The sequence below is a fragment of the Lepidothrix coronata genome, unplaced genomic scaffold (genome assembly GCF_001604755.1).
Source record: "Lepidothrix coronata isolate B3197 unplaced genomic scaffold, Lepidothrix_coronata-1.0 Scaffold7, whole genome shotgun sequence".
Classification (NCBI taxonomy): Eukaryota; Metazoa; Chordata; class Aves; order Passeriformes; family Pipridae; genus Lepidothrix; species Lepidothrix coronata.
The window spans coordinates 10447602-10465874 of record NW_016690187.1 but is presented as its reverse complement, the minus strand read 5'-3'; the positions used below and the strand labels follow the sequence as shown (position 1 = coordinate 10465874).

The 18273-nt window shown below is 36.4% G+C and overlaps 1 protein-coding gene across 15 annotated transcripts in view; it reads left to right on the top strand.

The window, feature by feature from the left end:
• MYO3B (myosin IIIB) overlaps nucleotides 1-18273 on the top strand; it is a 201276-nt gene that overhangs the window by 79389 nt on the left and 103614 nt on the right. For 14 of the 15 annotated variants that reach the window (XR_001878597.1, XR_001878602.1, XM_017838595.1 and 11 more), the window contains 4 exons: nucleotides 3422-3577; nucleotides 14350-14446; nucleotides 15324-15440; nucleotides 16282-16386. Coding sequence is in view for 13 of the 15 variants with exons in the window: in XM_017838595.1 (XP_017694084.1) it covers nucleotides 3422-3577; nucleotides 14350-14446; nucleotides 15324-15440; nucleotides 16282-16386 (475 nt within the window). In the remaining 2 variants the exon portion in view is untranslated. The remainder of the gene's footprint in view (nucleotides 1-3421; nucleotides 3578-14349; nucleotides 14447-15323; nucleotides 15441-16281; nucleotides 16387-18273) is intronic. The other variant, XM_017838636.1, reaches the window with a different exon arrangement.

Sequence of the window (18273 nt, the reverse complement as noted above, 5' to 3'; positions counted from 1 at the left end):
AGTCACCGTGTCAACACCTCTGCTGTTTTAGAGCTAAAGGAGAGTGTATGTGCCATATGCAGTTGAATTCCCTATGGCCTGCTGTGTTCCTAAAGTGCTAGGAACTTGCTGTTTAACTTGATGGATTAAACCAACCTCAGTGGAACTGTACATTCTCCTGTCAGTCTCTCCCCTGAAATGAAGTAGAAGTACTTACACACAAAGTTACAGACATAAATGTAAGCAGCTCTCCCTCACTCTTGCATGGCTGTTAGTTATGAGCTCTCTGCTTTGTTGTGTCATCTCACTAACCATCTGAAAGAGCTCTTTTCTTCCAATGCAGGCACAAACTTGGCACAATAGTAGGTTTGCTGTGTCTGAGCTTGGAACAGAGTTTGATCACAGAATCATGTTGATATGTCTTGTGTCACTACCTTGGTCATCCTATCATTTAACAAAATTTTAGTTGCATGTCAAGTGAAATCCTAAGTAACCACAGGTTGCAGAAGTACCCTACTACCAGAGAACGAAGGCTGCATATAGATGAAACAATAGATAAACATCAATAGTTGCAAAGGTGAAGAGTAACATGCACACAAAGTGATAGTCAGTGGGGCAGGACTATACAACAAAAGCAAAGATAGTCCTAAAGTAGACTTCACCTCCCTCACAGAACTTACCTATGCTCATTAAAACACCTACCAGACCTAAACAGCTCACAGTTCAGTTATGTAATAGAGAAGCTAAGAATTTTTTCTCCAAAATGTTTTTCTTCTGTCTCTTCTTGTTGGGGTTCCTTAATGAATGCAGTATCCTGGACATTTGGATGTTTCACCCCAGGCAGATGGAGCTCGTCAGCCCTGTAAGGCAATCCATCTAAGAGAAGGTCACTCTAAACAAACCTACGTTCTGAGACCCTCATTGCCACTGTCCAAGCTTTGCTCGGCCCCGGCAGATGAACCTCAGGATTAAAGGGTGGGCTCAGTTCAGCGCAAGCTGTGTCTCACCTAAAAAATCCACTGCGCAGGCTCGAAGGGTTAATGACCTTTCCCAAATCTTCGCTCGCGAAGACTGGCCATTATTAAAAGGATGTTTCACCTAGTGTCCATCTATATAGAAAAAATAGAGTGTGTCTAGAGGTACATTGTTCCAGAGCTCAGAGTATAATTCATATTAATAACTACATACCACCAGGTCAAAGGTCTGTATGTTCTTCACACTTTTGATAAACGCAAGATATCCTGTCTGGAACTGTGTGATTTATTGAAAAGAATCCATTTAAACTCTAATGTTATTATCTGAAAAGCAACTGCTTCTTGCAATAGGACAAAAGGTAATGATTTTAAACTAAAAGAGAGTAGATTCAGACTAGATACTGAGAAGATATTTTATCCATTGAAGGTGGTGCAACACTGTAACAGGTTGCCCAGAGAGGTGGTAGATGCCCCATCCCTGGAAACAGTCAAAGTCAGGTTGAACAGACCTCTGAGCAACCTGATGTAGTTGAAGATGTCCCTATGCATTGCAGGGGATTGGACTAGGTGTCCTTGAAAAGTCCCTTCCAACAGAAACTATTCTGTGACTTAGGTTTGCTTGGATTCAGTTATAGTACTGAAAAATTCCTTATGTATTCAAATTCAAAAGAAAATTTATATATTAACAATATAACATAAATACTGTAAATTTTTTAATTATTGACAGAATGGTAAAAATCATGAGTCCATGAGCTTTTCAGACTGAAATCTCAACTTTGGATACTTACCATCAGTCTGTGATTTTGTATACTGCATAGCTTTTGTTGTTTTGTTCTCTTTTCCCTTGCCTTCCTGATTAATGTTGTCTTTCTTTCCAAATGCTTTTTTCCTTTTTCTTGGGAAACATGAATTTGAACAGGACTGGCATGGAGCATATTGTCTGTGTGGTTGTATTGACTTTTAAAAGCCCCAGATTACAAAAAGGAAAAGAAGTAGGGGGGATTGTCAGAACCTGTTCAAGGCTAATGATAGATCTTTTCATGGAGGGGAAGGACTGGTATTTATAGCCTTGTGCTCAGAGGGATGAAGATAAACCAGGCTGTGTTACTTTAGTGTTTCAATCAGGAGGCTGCAGTTCAAGCCTATAGCAAAATTCACCAAAAATAGTTCCAAAACTGGTAACACATTCTACAGGCTTTCTTTTCTGGACCTGGTGTACCAAGAAGAGGTTGGCAAAGTGATTTTCAGGAACCTAAATTATTGAAGTTGTGTTCAAAGATATTTCAGGATCATTTTAAGACCAGAATTTAGGCTTCAGTAAAGTCTTTGAGGTGAGGCTAAACTTTAATAATTTGCTAATGTGTTTGGTAGTATTTTAAAGCAAATAATTTGTATTTTTTAATGTAGTATAAATTTTGTACATTGTTGTTGATATTACTAGAATAGAAATTCTAAAAGGTATTAGTTTCATTGAAGTGTTTGCTAAAATGGTAGTCTTTATTTGTGATATTTGGGTCTGCAAAGGAAGTACTTTAGGTATATCACTTAATATCAGCAAATCTGAGAAATAATTGTGAAGTATGTAATATAAATGCATCTCATCAAATAAATTCATTTTGAGCTATAATTTCCTGATAGGTACTAGAAGGTCTGATCCTGTTAGACCATTCTTCTATTTGAATGGTATTATTTCAGCTTTATTATACAGAAAATAATTCAACCTGAGTGATGGCTTCTTCAGTTTTGACTGTTGGTTACATAAATTAGCATGGTACTTTATTTTATGCTAATTTAATAGGATGTATTTCTTTACTCATTACTGGTTCACCTGTTCCCATCACAGACAGCACTTTGGTACTCTGGCTAGCATTTAATTCTGACTGATTCCTTTCTTTTCCATACTGAATCATACAGGCTTGCTGAATTTTGTGTAATTATGCTGACACTTGTCATTGCAATATAGAATATTTACCTGTAGCATTCATTTAAAAACCAAGGCTATATATTAAATTGTTCTGATTACTGTTTATCACAGGTTTCAGTCGTGGTTTTTAATAGGCTGTATCCTACAGTTCATAATCAAACTCTCATTGGAGAATAGAGAGAAAATTAAAGTGAATAAAGTATTGTCTATTCATCTTAGGTTAAGTTTTATGTATATTAACTGTACAGCACTTACAAGGTAGGATGCCATTTTTTCCTAGTAACCTAGTTACAGTTAAAAAGAGGGATTAAATAAGCTCAAATTTGTAGCCTTTATTCTAGTACACTTGTAGGGTGAATTCATTTAGCTAAATATTTTATGCCAGATTTATTGCAATGTAGAGGAAGAGACTTTTTACATATTGAGGAACTCAGATTTGTGGAAAAAGAAACTACTGTACAGTAACAGCCACACAGTAAGCTGACCCAAATCATGCTGTAATGAAATAACATCATTGCCTGAGACCCCTATTTCTCTGTCACAGGTGTCTAATCAAAGATTTTGAAAAGCGTCCTTCAGTTACCCATCTTTTGGAGCACCCATTTATTAAACAAGTACATGGTAAAGACATGTCTCTGCGAAAACAGCTGGCTGAGCTCATCCAAGAACAACAGCAGCTGGGCTCCATAGCCAAAACAAGGTACTGTACTGTACAAGGTACTGTATGTACCAACATCCATGCTACAGCCCTCCTTCCCCACACTAATTCTGTGAGCACAAATTGAAACTTCCAATGCACAGACATTTACTGTTTCAAATGATCATATTAATATATTGACTAGCAGTATTATTAGCAGCAAGTTCTGCTTGCCATGTAAATGCAAAAAATGTGTTTTCCCTTTGATACTTCTTAAAGCTATTTTGATCAGCCATAATGCAATCTACTCCTTTGCATTCTTGCTCCCACTGAACTCTGTTCTGTAAGTGTTCTCTTTTGGCTCAGTCAGAGATGCTAATAATTTCAGAATGTTCTGGTTTGTGGAAGTATGTATTGGCATGAAAAATTATATTGTACTTTGGTAACAGATCTTTGAAAAATACAACTGTATACACATGACTACTAGAAAAGGTTAAGAACACTTTAAAGATTGCTGTTTGATTAGATGCTATTAGTAAGAAGACTGTTCAGTACTTAAAGTAATTGCTTTGTCTGTAGTTTAATAATAGCTGCTATTTTTCATTCAGCCTAGTTATTTACCTTAAAATGTACTTAGAAAGCAATGCATGTTTATCAGCAGCAGTGGGATCTTTTACTTTTGAGGCTGATTGTAAATATGTCTTAGTTAAGTTGTTGTCCAGAGGGTGGCAGAGTTTCACTGTTTCAGAAGAATTAAATGCAAATGAACACACTGTCCCAAGCTCAGCAATTATTCTGTAATATGAAGTTTGTCTAGAGTTAGATGTGCTCTGGCCCATTTTTATAAACAAACACCTACTAATGCTGATGAAGAAAATTAAATGTCATGATTCATAAGTCAAACATTTATATACTTACAAGCCGTAAGACTCTGTAGCTTAAATGCTAAAAGCCCAAACAAAAATGTAGAAGTTAAAGGTATAGCTGTAAGTACAGTTTCAAGGTGAATTTGACTTCTGTGGGTGGGGTTTTTGGTGGTTGGTTTGGTTGGTTTTGTGGGGGTGTTTGTTGTTGGGGGTTTTCCTTTGTTTGTTTGTTTTCTGGAAAAACATACCAGGAACTGCTCACTGTGGGTGAGGGAGCTATGCCAGTGTTAGAGTGAAAGCTTCTGCTTTATCTGGCCTCCTAAGCATAGCTCCCCCATGTAGCATCTCACAGATCATGTTGCCTACAGCTATGCTGGGGCTGGCCCAAAAGGTATGGGAATTTTTCCAGCTGTTGACCAAATTGCAGAGATAGACAGAGTGAAATGATTGTTGTGCTAAGAGGAGCTCTGAAATGGACTCGTCATGGTATTCCAGTACATTCTTCTAGGATCGAGCTCCATAATGTGGAGTAACAAAGAGTCAAGACCAAGACATCTCTTTTCTAAAGCCTGTCCATGTATTAACTGAGAGTGCTGACAGACAAGCTTCTACACCTTATGCATGACTGGAATGTAGGAAGGGTTTTGCTTCCCAGCACCCTCGGTATGAATCACCTAAGGAAGTTTAACTCCTTGTCTGTCCTGTAGCACCTAACCCTACTTAAATATTTTGTTTGAAAACAAAAATCTTTCTGATTGTTTTAGCATTATACTACTATGGTATCCTTACTTGTTCTGTGAAGCAGCAGCCCTCTGTGCTGAGGGCTGAGAGCATGCTCTGTGAGGACAAAAATGTAGCGATTGTTTACCATTGACATTGACAACATGTTGTTCAGAATGATTTTGTGAAGATTTGAAACTTGATCAAATTTATATAAACTTTAATGGGATAGCAAAAGCATATCCCTGCAAAATATCAAGTCTGTGGGCCAGACAGTTAATACTGGACTACAAGCATAAGATTATTACAAAAGAACCAACCACCAAGAGCATCTAATTATGATTTTCCCCAGAGGATAGACATAGCCTCATAATAGTAAAAAGCTTGGCTCTGTAATAGGGATATTGTACCCCCTAGGAAAATTGTTACCAATTAAAAGCCTTGAAAACCTCTGTAATGCTTTTATAACATAATTTTCAATACAGAATATGACATGCAGAAGAATATATGACCAGATGGTACTGTAAAAAATTGACTGGCGTTCATTTGTAGTGATCTGTAGAAGTCATCTGAACGTATAGTCATCACTTCAAAGTAAATAGGCCAATTCAAACCCATGTTAAGTAAAACCCTTCTATTATACCATTGAATATATGTGCATGTTTTTTCTGTTTATTGATGCACCCATGATAGGTACAATGAAATGTACATTAGTTTCCTGGTGTTCAGACATAAAGAAGAATAGACACCCTTTTTTAGGAGTACACCAACACTACAGATCAATCATTTAAAAGATAAATAAGAGAAAATGTTCTCAGAGCACAGGCTGAAAAGTTCCAGAAATGAGAAAATCATCAGGATGCTTGGGTTAACAGCACTTCTTTGAGGGAAGCCAGGGAGTTACTGGTGATGACAACTGTTCAGGAGGTATATGTGTTTTGTCTTATATGAAAGTCTTCCAGGATCAGTGTTTTGGATTTGCATCTTTTGATTCTGTAGTGACTCAGCACCCGTGGGGTTTTTCATAGGGTTCTCTTTCCAATAGAGTCATGCCAGTTTTGCCTATTTTGATGCATCACTTAAGGTCATTGTGCCTAAGAGCGAGCCTGCGGACTAGAAAGTCAGTACTAATGATTTAGAGCATATGATGGAGAGACATGGAGAGCTGATCTAGCAGTACACTGCTAATAAGAAGGAGAACTGGCTTCTTTCATTTTCCCACAGCTCCCAGGAACAAGTTCATGATGCTGTTTTTATTGCAGCTTCAGTGATTGTCAAAAACCTCCTGAGCTTGAACTTCTACAGTAAGAGAAAATAACTAAGCCAGCAGAAACACACAAATAATTTTCTACTCTCTTAGTGATTGCGGAGAGGTGCCTCAGGTGGTATAGCTGAAGTGAAGGAGGGAATGCTTCACATGACCATTAATAAGGGGGAGAGTGGCAGAAAGAAGCAAGCTGTCCCCTTTTGGCAGGATCATCTGGGATGACCCCTGGAGTCACAGACTGAAACATCTCCTTATTTTAGTTTCTTTCATTCTTCTTTTGTAGACTTCGTAGTGTGCAGTCTAGCTAGGCTTCAGCACATTTCTTCAGGCCTCTGAACTGAAGGGGCACTTTGTTGGCCTTGAGCTCAAGGGAGTCTGCTAACACAAACATTTGTTGCTATCATCTGTTTGTTGCTGACAAACATATATTGTCACTTTTCCATGAGGCAACTTACTAGGGAATTTTATATTCTGTAAATTCCTTTAGGTTAAAAATGAAAAATAAAATGTTTATGCTAGTAAAAGACTATTTTTAAAATTAAAAATGGCATTAAGAATTCTTCCTGCTTTTTTTGCTGAAAAAGATACTCTTTAAAACTTTTCCACCAGCTCTATTTTTCTCTAAATTATTTACATCAGTGAGATGCAGACATCTTCTATCCTTATGCAAATAGGTGTTTCCAGTTTCAGAAAAAACAGCCAGAACACCTCTTTTTCCATACTTGTAATGAGAAAGAAGATTCTTTTTTTCCATCTGTTGGCATCTTTTTAGACTGAAATCCTTGAGTTCTGCCATTTCAGCATTAGCACTTCACTCCTGCAATGCCTGTTTCTTATACTCTCATGGGGAAAAACTTGCTGAGGAAGTCCAATGTCACAGCTGTGTAAGGGTGAGCTCCAGGTATTATCTTGCTTATCCATATCCCTTTTATACACTATCAGTTAACTGTGTGTGTGTTTCCTAACAGTTCCAGGGCATAATTGCTAATTAGCAACAATACACTTTTCATTAACAGCTTTGACATAGAAACAATTATATGAAATTAATTCTAAGAAACTTATTCAGTGTTAAATAGTCCTCTAGTTCTATTCTTGTAAAAGTTCTTCAATCCTTGAAAAATAGAGGTTAGTACATCAGAACAGTGTTTCACATATACTCATTCCAGCTATGCTGAATTTTTCTTCCCCATCTATTCTAAGAAATACATCGTTACTTTTTAACACATGGATACTGATTTCTAGTTGGTCTTGGGAGTCACAGCATCTCTTATTCCCATCAATATATAACTGCTTCTAGGCAGGAAGCATTTCTTTAAAACAGAGAGGATGCTGTCACAGGCTCTCACTCATTTTTTCCTATTTTTTTCTGGTTGTATTTTTTCTTTAATTTACCAATTCTGCATTCACACAAAGACTGTGAGATGGTTGTTCAAATAGTGTCCTGATGCATCATAACATTGTGAGAACAAGAAATGTCTTTCATTCCTGAAGTCTTGTACCTCATGTAGCATTAAACTGGAGAATGGGAGAAAAATAAGGAATCTAAGTTACAGTAAGGTGTGGACAATAGAACATGCAAATGTTGGTCAGGAATGATAAGCAGAACTATAAAAATATTTTTGTTACAGTAATAACTGAGTATTGATAAGACGCAGTGTGTCTGAGTGTGACATGCTGTATTCTCTAACTAAAAAGGGTACACGAGTCAAGTCAACCCTAAACTTGCTATATTTCAGAAATAAGTTCTTCAAGATAGAAATTTGTGTGATTGCATGTCAGTAAAATACCAAGAATGTTTAGGCACCCTCTGAATTACAGTACAAAAACGTGGTAGAGGTTTGTGTTCTGTTCCTCATTCTCCCTCTGGATTGCTGTGTAACCTCTGTTCTATGACTTGCTGTCAATATTTCTCTGTTCCTTCACTTATGAAATGGCTGCTAATAGCTTTACTCAATACATTACACCTACAAAAAATAGATAGTGGTTTGTCTGAGGCAAGAACTTTATCTTTTACTTGTTCTATAAAGCTGTAAATATACCTTTGATCACTGTAAACCTATTGTTGAAGAGAAACATTCATGGTGCCTGAAACTCTAGCCATTTTAATTTTCATTCTTTCTGCCCATAGATTCTGAGGAGGCTCTGGGAAGGCTCTAGGCAAAGATTATGGATATTGTTAATTTTCACTTAACAGTAAACATTCACTCTGTGTAGGCTATATTTTTGTTAAACAGTGTTTGTGTTTGATAATCCATTAAGGGAGATTATGAGAGAGCTGCTCACTTTCCAAATATGCGTTTTGATCTCTTGAACTCATTCGCGTGGTCTGTTGCCTTTTTGATTTGTAGCGCAAGAAATTCCAACATCGAGGCTGATTGCCAGCCTGCTGAAGGAAAAAGCTGGAAGAGATTTAGTCTCTTTCCTAGTATTGCTAAATGTTAAATGACTTGTGCTGTCTGCACTGGCAAAAGGCACTGCAAAAAGCAGGCATATTCTTTGGTGTTTAATTTATAAACTTTTGAAGTCTTTTAAGCTAGGAAGTATATCAAGTTCCATAAATAATGCTTAAAAATACAATGGAACTTGTCATAGAGACATCTTGCATCCTTTAGGATGACTTTCTCAAAAAAGTAAACTTTCCATTTTATTCCATTAAAAAACCAAAACCTAAAATGTTTTTGTGGCTTATGAGTAGAAGTAATGGAAAACTGTAGGATTTTTAATCTAACTGAAGGCCTTAAAAAGTACTGACCATCAGCAAAAGGGAATGAAAGTAAAATGTTCTGGGTTTTTCTTTTCCCATTTGAATATACATCAATTAAGAAATTACTTATTTACGCTCAGTCTTAAAATAACAAATTGTTTTATCCAGAATAACATGGAGGGGAAAATCTGAAGAAGAAAAGTCACAACAGCATGTGAGATGGAAAAACTCAAAGGTAGTAACAGATCTATTAGCTGCCTTTGGACTGTGGTGGAGAAACAGAACATCAAGGAGGAAAATACATGATTAAAACCTTAGAACTGGAGACAGGGAAGAAGAATCTTCAGAGAACACATTCTAAAAATTTTGCCCTTGGTAATATTCTTTGAAGCCATCTTTCAGTATTTTAGATACTGTATGTTCCCATGTGGCATTTGGCTGCTCTTTCAAAGGTGTTAATGTGGGGCAGCCACATGAAATGCAGTAGACAAGTCTATATTAATTTCAAAGTAACAAAAATATTTAGTAATTACTAGTTGGCATCTACATTTATTATGTAAGCCCTGTCTATCAAATGTCACTGGAGTAGAAGTTGAGCAAAACCATGGTCTTCTGTATTTCCTTAAGTGACTAATAACTCCTGTTGTAAAAATTCTATAATGATTTGATGTTTGAAAGTTAACATTTATCAATTATTGAATGGTTTTGGTTACATGGTTCAAAGTGGAAGCTTCTCAGTTTTTGGCAGCTTTGAAGAGGCCAGCTCCAGACATGGCTCATTCTTCTCTTGAATGTTTTTCTACAAATTGGGTTCTAATGTTCCTGTCTGTAAATAGGCTTCTTCATAGGAATCAGAAAAGGTCTTCTACTGACCTCTGGTTTTAGTTTTTAAAGGAATGAAAAATTTCAGCGTTTTCATGGATATGGTTTTAAAGAAGTTTGAGGTAGACAGTAAAGAGTTCAGGGTTTACAGTTCTGGGTGATTTTGGGTCAGTGTGCTGCTACTGGTCTCAATTTAAAAGTTTGGTTTTGTAATGGGGAACAGACAGGTATGAAACCTTGCATTTTGAAGGATAAAATGTGAATCTGTACATCAGGAAGAATCAAACTTGAAGAAGCCTAGGGGGAAAGAAAAAAGAAATCTAAGCATTTAATAGTTTGAGAAGGCCAGGTATGTTCAGGCTACCTTGTCAGATATTAGGATGAGGCTACAGTGTCTTGGCAGCTTCCCCCTTCTTATTAGCCAGCTGGATTACAGCAGCAGTCCATCCAAGGAAGTAATTCTTACAACCAGATATCTAGCTTCTCTGCCAGCTCAGATTTAGTTTTGAAAGCAATTAACTGCAAGGAACTTGATTGCATCCAGCCAGTAATTTCCTTTGGACTCAGAGTTAATAACAGAAACAGAACCAGAAATAGTCCTCTGATGCTACACACAATGTAATTTAATGCAATTTTTCCAGCCTTCATCTATATGAATATTAGGCAAATGAATTTAAAACTCTTTCTTCCCTTTTTTATTATTTTTTTTCTAAATCGCAAAGCTACTGTAGCTCCCCCAAAGTAACCCTTCTTCTAATTATAGTGTATGTGTTTTTACTGGAGTTACAAAGATTTTGCTATAGCTGCAGCATTCATGTTGTAATTAAGGCTATGTCAATGTCTCTATTATGACCATGCTTCAAGATATTACTCCAGGGTGAAACTTGATGTACAGGGGCAAAATTCAGTCTTTGCAATGCATGGGAAATAGGTTGTGTATCTCTGTGTGGCAGTAGCACATTCTACCTTTTTTTCTTTCTCATTGTGTTGAGTATTTTTCTTGTAAATTCAGGAATTAATTTTAAAATTGCCAATAATATAAAGAAGGACAAATACAGAAACAATTGTTCCTTTGTGAGTCCTACAAAAAAAACCCGAACAGTAAACATGAATGCTTACCTGCACCAGGAGAGCAAAGTAAAGGCCCTAATAATGCTAGGGGTGGAGAGGAGAGAGATCAGAGAAGCAGCTTCCCCATGAATGCAAAAATTCTTGGCCTGCGTTGTTTTGTTGCTCAGGTTGGACCTGCCAGCAAGACGATGTTTCAATCTGGAAGTCTGTGTGGTCCATCTAGCTTTTTCTTTCCCATCATGGGCTTAATAGCGGGGATATATGAGTGTATAGCTATTTGCAGTGCACTTCTATTGCTGTGACTGGTGTCTAATGCAAAAAGAGGTTACTTTCTTTCAAATTGTTTCTTTCCAACAAGTAGAACAAATTAATACTTCCTGCCATCTTCATGAAATTGTTCTCCCCAGGGAGAAATGCTTCTCGCCTTTTGCTCCTCCTCCAAAATCCAAGAAAACTGTCCCTTCCAGCTATTCCTGCCTGAAGAAAAAGGCAAAGGGAAGGTGCTTGGGAGGATAGTATTTTTCAACAGGCATTGCTCATCACTAGATTTCTGGAACAAACCTTATGCTGTGCTTCAGGTCCCTTCCAACCCAAACCATTATGTGATTCTGTAACAAAGTTAGGTGCCTTGAGTGACTGTTCCTTTATGCCAGTTCTTTTAACAGTGAAGAGACTACGTCTTCCAGGGATTGATTCAGAACATTGCTGGAAACTTAAGGCAAATATAGCACCTTTGATTTTCCTTTGGCTTAGAACTTGTACTGAAAAAATGGCTGATAATTCTACTTTTTACAGAAAAAACATACTGAGAGTTATTTCCCTAATTAAGGGTGTTTTCTTCTGCTTTTTTTTAGAATTTTTTTATTATATTTTAAAAGCAGATTATATTTCTGATGTAAAGTTGTGGAAATAATTAAAGGTTACTGTTTGTGTTTTTCCTTTTCCACTCTGTCAATGCATCTGCAGGACATAGGGTCAGTAGAAAACTGATGAGACCAGCAGGAGATTTGAAGCTAATGTGATGTTATGCTCCTAATATCCTCTTCCTAATCATGTACTTAGGAAAATGAGTTAAGCACAAGAAAATATGTGCTCAAAGGTATATATGTTTTACTTATGTTTGACTAAAACTAGTTTCCTTATTTATTTATATAGTGTTAAAAGGAACCCTTTCCAATAAAAAAGATTGATTCGTTTATCACTTAAGGAGAACAAACAGCAGGAGTTTAATACACAATCAGATAGCAGATTAGTTTACAAAGCCATTCTGCAATTAGACATGCTTAGGTTTGAATGTGCCTTCTTATCCCTCCACCTCGCACCTCTGGTAGATATGTCCGTACTTGCAGCTTGTTGCAATTCAATATTGTGTCTGTGATGTTTTGCTCCAGGAAGAAAAAGCTTCACAGATGAGTTATATTAGCTGTTGCTTTTTTGGTTACATCTCCATGAAGGGAAGCAACTGTTCAACTGTTTGCTTCATTTGTAAACCAGGGAGTGCTCCCATCTCTAAATGATTTAAATTATTTACAACAGCATTTTTCTGTAAAGTAAGAGGTTGAATTCCGGTATGAAAGGGAAAAAACAGTTAAAAAAACCCAGTATTACAGTAGGGTACTTACATGCATACCTACTCCTTCAAGGATCTGGCTTGTTAGCAAAGTGTAATGTTCTTGCATATAGTGACCCTTAAAAAAAAAAGCCAAAAAGAAAACACAACCTAATCAAAGACCAGAAAATGGAAAATTTAATTGAATGGAACTTTGAACAAATTAAAATGATTGCCATGCTACCCATGGGAAATAATACCCACTGTAACAATTTTTCTTTCATAGCTTATTATTTGTGTTGTTGTGTCCTTCTTTCATTTCTTCATATGTACAATATCAATCAAACTACCATCTCTGGGAATGTAGTGGGACTGTCAGCAAAACCTGCTGTCTTCCCACTGTTTCATTTTCTAGCTGACGAAAGAGTTTGCACAGTTTTATTTAGTTATTATTCAAATAAACCATTACAGAACAGTTTTCCAGAACTCACTGAGTAGCCAAAAGGAAAGAAGGAAAATTAATACAAATAGAAATAAAAAAATTATGGTCTTTAAATGTGATTTGCAATTGTCTGTGAAGCTGTACTCATGGCTAACACTCTTCTCCTTCCCCTTTGTTAAAGGCTTTCCATGCAATAATTCTTCTGATGATATAATAGCTCTTGGATATGAAAAATTCTCTTTACTGAATGCAAGCTGACTAGCTTCAAATGTAGAAGTGCACATAAAGGGCAAAAATGCAAAAGCCTAAATGTTAATTTTTGAAAGAGGATTCCAAGAGCGTATGAAGATAGAATTATAGAAAAAAGACCTGCTACATCTCCATATTAACCTTGAACATTATAGATAAACTGTGTTTCCTGCGCAGTTACCGTACCGTTCTTTTAGTACTTGATATAATATTTAGTGTTGTTTTGGGATGTGTGACCATGTGATTCCTACTTTCTACATGGCAACCAATGCAGAAACAATCTGTCAAGGACTGTCATTGAGGATCAATGCTAAATGTTACACAGCAGGATGCAGACTGTATCTCGGTGGGTGTCCTTCTACTATGCTTTGATTATGTTTGTTGTAAAGAAAAGCCTAGTTGTGCTTACAGCATTTATATTTCACACCCTCTGTGGAGGACACGTTACAGCCTCTTGATTTGTTCCCGTTTCACCATGATGTGTTGTTTAAAAATATATACACAGCATTTTCAAAGATTCCTTCAGTATAATCTGATTATAAAGGGGTTATGTGACAGTTTGTCTCTGCTGCTTATTGTGTGGCTTAAATCTCTGGGGACAAGCTGACTGAACATCCATACAATTTAGAGTCTGATGGCAGCTGTGGTTCAAAAATGTTGGTTTGGACCAGATCTAGGGTCATCTGAGGAGGCACTTTGGCATACACTAAGGTAACAGTAAGATTTTATACTATTTATTGCTTCTTGTGGCTTCTTTAGATGACAATACTCTTGACTGGGTACGTGGGGGGAACATTTAATTAAACAGAGTAGTAGTTTATTAACTTACACCAAGGAGGTAAGGGAAAGGGGGAGAATATTTTTATGCTGTACTGTCTGAGTGAAGAGTAGTAAGTCTACAGATAAATCTTTGCTGAGCATTGATAGGTAGGTTATATATTGTGAAAGAGAAAGCACATATTAGAGTGGACAGCAAGCTCATGTATTGCTTTTATAAAAGGATATTGCAAGCAAAAATATGCATTTCAGAGAATGTGTCTGTTTTCTGCATGACAAAAAGTCCCTCGTGACTTCTCATTACCTCTTAATGTTTGCTGTCTTTGATACACTTTTGTAACACTGGTGCTCTACTAACAAACTTCCAGACACGAACGAATACATACTAGAAGACCTTACCATGTGGATGGAGCTGACAAGTACTCTCTAGATGATGATCTGGTAAATCTAGAAGTTCTAGATGAGGTACTGTACTGTCTTGAGTAGCAGTTTCTGACAATTGTATTTCACATTTTGCCTATTTCTGCTTTTTAGGCCCCTCTTAGCAGAATGAAAATAGTTTCTTCTTGCAAGCTTTTATCTCACCATGGAAAGGGGATTCTCCTGTGGCCGATCTGCTACCGTCACTTCATTAATATTCCATATAGTGGCATAAAAATAGTAGCAATGAATACTATTTTGTGGAAGAACTCAATTATGACTGATGCTAGTTTAAATTATTTTTGTGAGTTTCCTAAAATGTGAAATTTAGTCATAAAGATCTAGGTTTATGTGATTTTATTTTTCTAAAATTGATTATTTATGTAGAATAATATGTTATCTACAGCTCTTGGATAAAAAGTGATAAAACAATATCAATTTCCTATTTTGCTATATCACCTATATGCAGAGTATCTGTAAATTTTTGCGTTGATGATTCTTAAATTAGATGCCATCAAGAAAAAGACATAATACTAAATTGTGGTAGTGTCCTGTTTAAAACAGTCTTTTACAACTACTTAAAATTTAATCCTTGTTTCATGGCCAAATAAAAAAATGAAATGGAAATATACTATGAAGTACAGCAATAATGTGCACATCCATTTTCCCTTCAGAAGGTTTGCTTTGCAGGCTGATATAACAAAATATGTACTAATCTTCAATAAAGAGTTGCCATTTAACTTAGTTTTATGGCATTAGCAAGAATTTTGAAAATATTTGGTTATGCGGTTTTGGCACTTGAAAAATAATTAGTAATACTTACAATAAGTATTTCTTAATCAGTGTTCTCAGTATATTTACAAAAATCTTCTTAAGGGGAAAAATATTGTATAACTTATCAAACTTCTTGTAATCTTCTCAGGATACAATTATCCATCAGCTGCAAAAACGCTATGCTGACTTACAGATTTATACTTATGTTGGAGACATTTTAATAGCCTTGAACCCCTTCCAGAATCTCAGCATTTATTCTCCCCAGGTAAGAGAGATTCCAAGCTGTGGACAGTAGTAACTTTACATTTTGTGTTAACACCACTGGCTAAAACTCTTAAGCAATGATGGAAGCTAGGAGTACAGACTAAACCTCAGCCTTTTCTTCTTCCAGAACAGTGTGGCTACAAATCTGTGTTGCTCTGGTTTGTTTTTTAAATTTGGTCTCATTCTATTTCATTCCTTTCTGCTTGATGGCACAACTTCCATGGTACAGATGAAGGTCACCCTAGCCCCAGCTGGGCCTCTTGTCTAGCATTTAGGGCTTTCTTCTGCGAAGTGGTTATGTGAACCTCCTCATGCTGAGGCTTTTGCTTCCTGAAGAATTTCTCTGACTATTAAATGTCCTGTGCCATCAGCTCTGGCTTAGAAGAAACAAGTGAATCAAATGCTGTAAAGATAGAGGCAGTTTAATTCCCTACAAATATGAAGAGAGGTGGAGCTAGAAATTACTTAGTCTCCATGGGTACTTCAATCAGGGCTGCAGGTAGAGGAGTGAGATTTCAGATTGACTATTATCTTTGAAGTTTCTTTGGTGTATTTCCTTTATTGAAGGTTTGTGTTTGAAGTTCTGTTCCTTGTGTTACAGTTCTTTTCAGTTTCTTATATGGGAAATGTCAGAGGGCATTCTAGGTGTTGTAATTTGTATTCTGGAAGTTGGGCAGTATCAAGAATTACCACTCCTCTTCCAGGTGAATCAGTGGAAATTCTCTGCTATAATAGGCAACTGCCTCTGTGTAACAGGCAGAAGATAGTCACTGTTGTCTTTTCAGTTCTTAATTATGTAGCTAAATTGTGTATTTAGACTACTGTGTGTTCTTTAAATTTAGTTCTCCAAGCTTTACCATGGTGTGAAGCGTTCATCAAATCCCCCCCACATATTTGCCTCTGCGGATGCTGCCTACCAAAGCATGGTTACATTCAGCAAGGATCAGGTAAGAATCTGTTCATTTTGGTTTAGATTCCATATTAATTATACTGCCACTGTGCACCATGGCTGTGGCTAATGTTCTGTTATGTTGTACTTTGGGAAATTTTTCTCTTATCCTTTTATTCCTACAACAGGAAAACCAGAGTAGAAATCCAGTCAGGTTTGGGAATTCTGGAGAAGACACAGTGACATAAAAGAGGCTTAAAGGTCAAATAGGATGATAGGAGTACCTGACCAATATAGTTTCCTGGACATTCATGAAGTCCTGGCAGTTAAGACCAGCTGCAGAATGTTACTGCACACTGATCCTAGGCCTGTCTTGCCCTGGGTACTTAAATAATTTACACTTGTGTAAAATAGGAGGTTCTCAATGACATAGCAGATTAAGAGAGTTTGAACCACTTTTCTGTTTCAAAAAGACCCTAAGTCACAAAAAATAGGAACCATTATCTCATTTTTTAGTAAAATATATTATGGATGGATCTATTATAAACATAATAAGGACACAAATCTAATTATTATTAGCAATAATTTTAATGAGAATAAAATACCATGCTGTAGAAGATTTTATTACATTCTTAAGATTATAACTTTGTACTCTTTCTAATTTGATATGCTGTATGTACATGAGTACTGAGGGCTGATAACTATTTTTGTTTATAAAATCTCTGTGATTTTACCCTGCACGTTGCACAATAATTCATAGAAAATGCTTTTTTAAAATTGTAAAAGCAGAATAAAATAATAAAAGGCATGCAGTCAGAAAATGCCAAGAAAAGAAGACAAATAAAAGGAATATTAAAGATGAAAACAGGAGCTTTACTAAGTATGTGGAAGTACACTGGCCTGAGAGATGATTAGTACTTCTTTAATGACGTATACGCTCTTTGATGGAGGCATGAAAGAAAACAAATTCTCATGTAGAGTAAGTTATGTAAGAACTTGTTATCTGAGGAAAAAAATTAGTAAGGACTTCAGCTCATCAGGCCTTGTACATCTTTAGTAGTGTATGTTTTGTACCTGTTTAAGAAACAATTTTCATTTAGATCTAAATCAGTTTCCTATTTGCTGCTTGCAAAGTATTACAGGAACTTGTTCATCTCCATTACCTGGCCAGTGTTATGTTGGTTCTTCAAGTAAAGCTGCATTAGATAAACACTGTAGCCAGACTGAAAATGTTTTGATTCTGTTTGTTTTAGACATTGAGCTTTCTCTTGTTTTTTTCCTGTGAAAGTTGAAAAGTGGCTTAAGGTCTTAATATTTCTCCTGAAGTGAAAGTCACGTTCTGACCAATTCTGCAAGGACTCATAGGTTTCAACCGTGTAAACTGTTATACATAACTTCCCTAATCACACAAAGGCAATTAAGTTAAATAGTGTAACTCTGTAAATCCATCAATGTGTTACCTGTTTCCAAGAGCAGAAATACCTGACAAGAAGCAAATAAATGATCTGCAAATGTCATATTGCACACGTTATGTAGAGTCAGTCCCTGCACCTGCTGTCAGGCACCACTAGGTACCACCACATAATGGTTGCATCTTTCAAATCTTTTCACATAGCTCAGTTCTGTATGAAGTTTCATTGCATCAAGTATTAGGACCTTGTATCTTTTCCCAGCCAAGAATCTCGTATGTTCACAGTGTCATGGAGATAATTTTCAGGTGTTTGTATGAAAACAAGTATATCTGTGCAACTTATATGTCTGTTGATACTGTACCTTAAATAGATTAATATTTGTACTGGTGATCTGTAGAATATGTAGGAAAATGGGGAAAATAATGAGTACTGTTAGAATTCGTACTCTATAATCTGAAGTGTTCACACTTCAGTGTTCATGTGTGAACTGGCCTTTTAGGTGTACTGGGCTTCTACTTCCATCTTGTCCACGA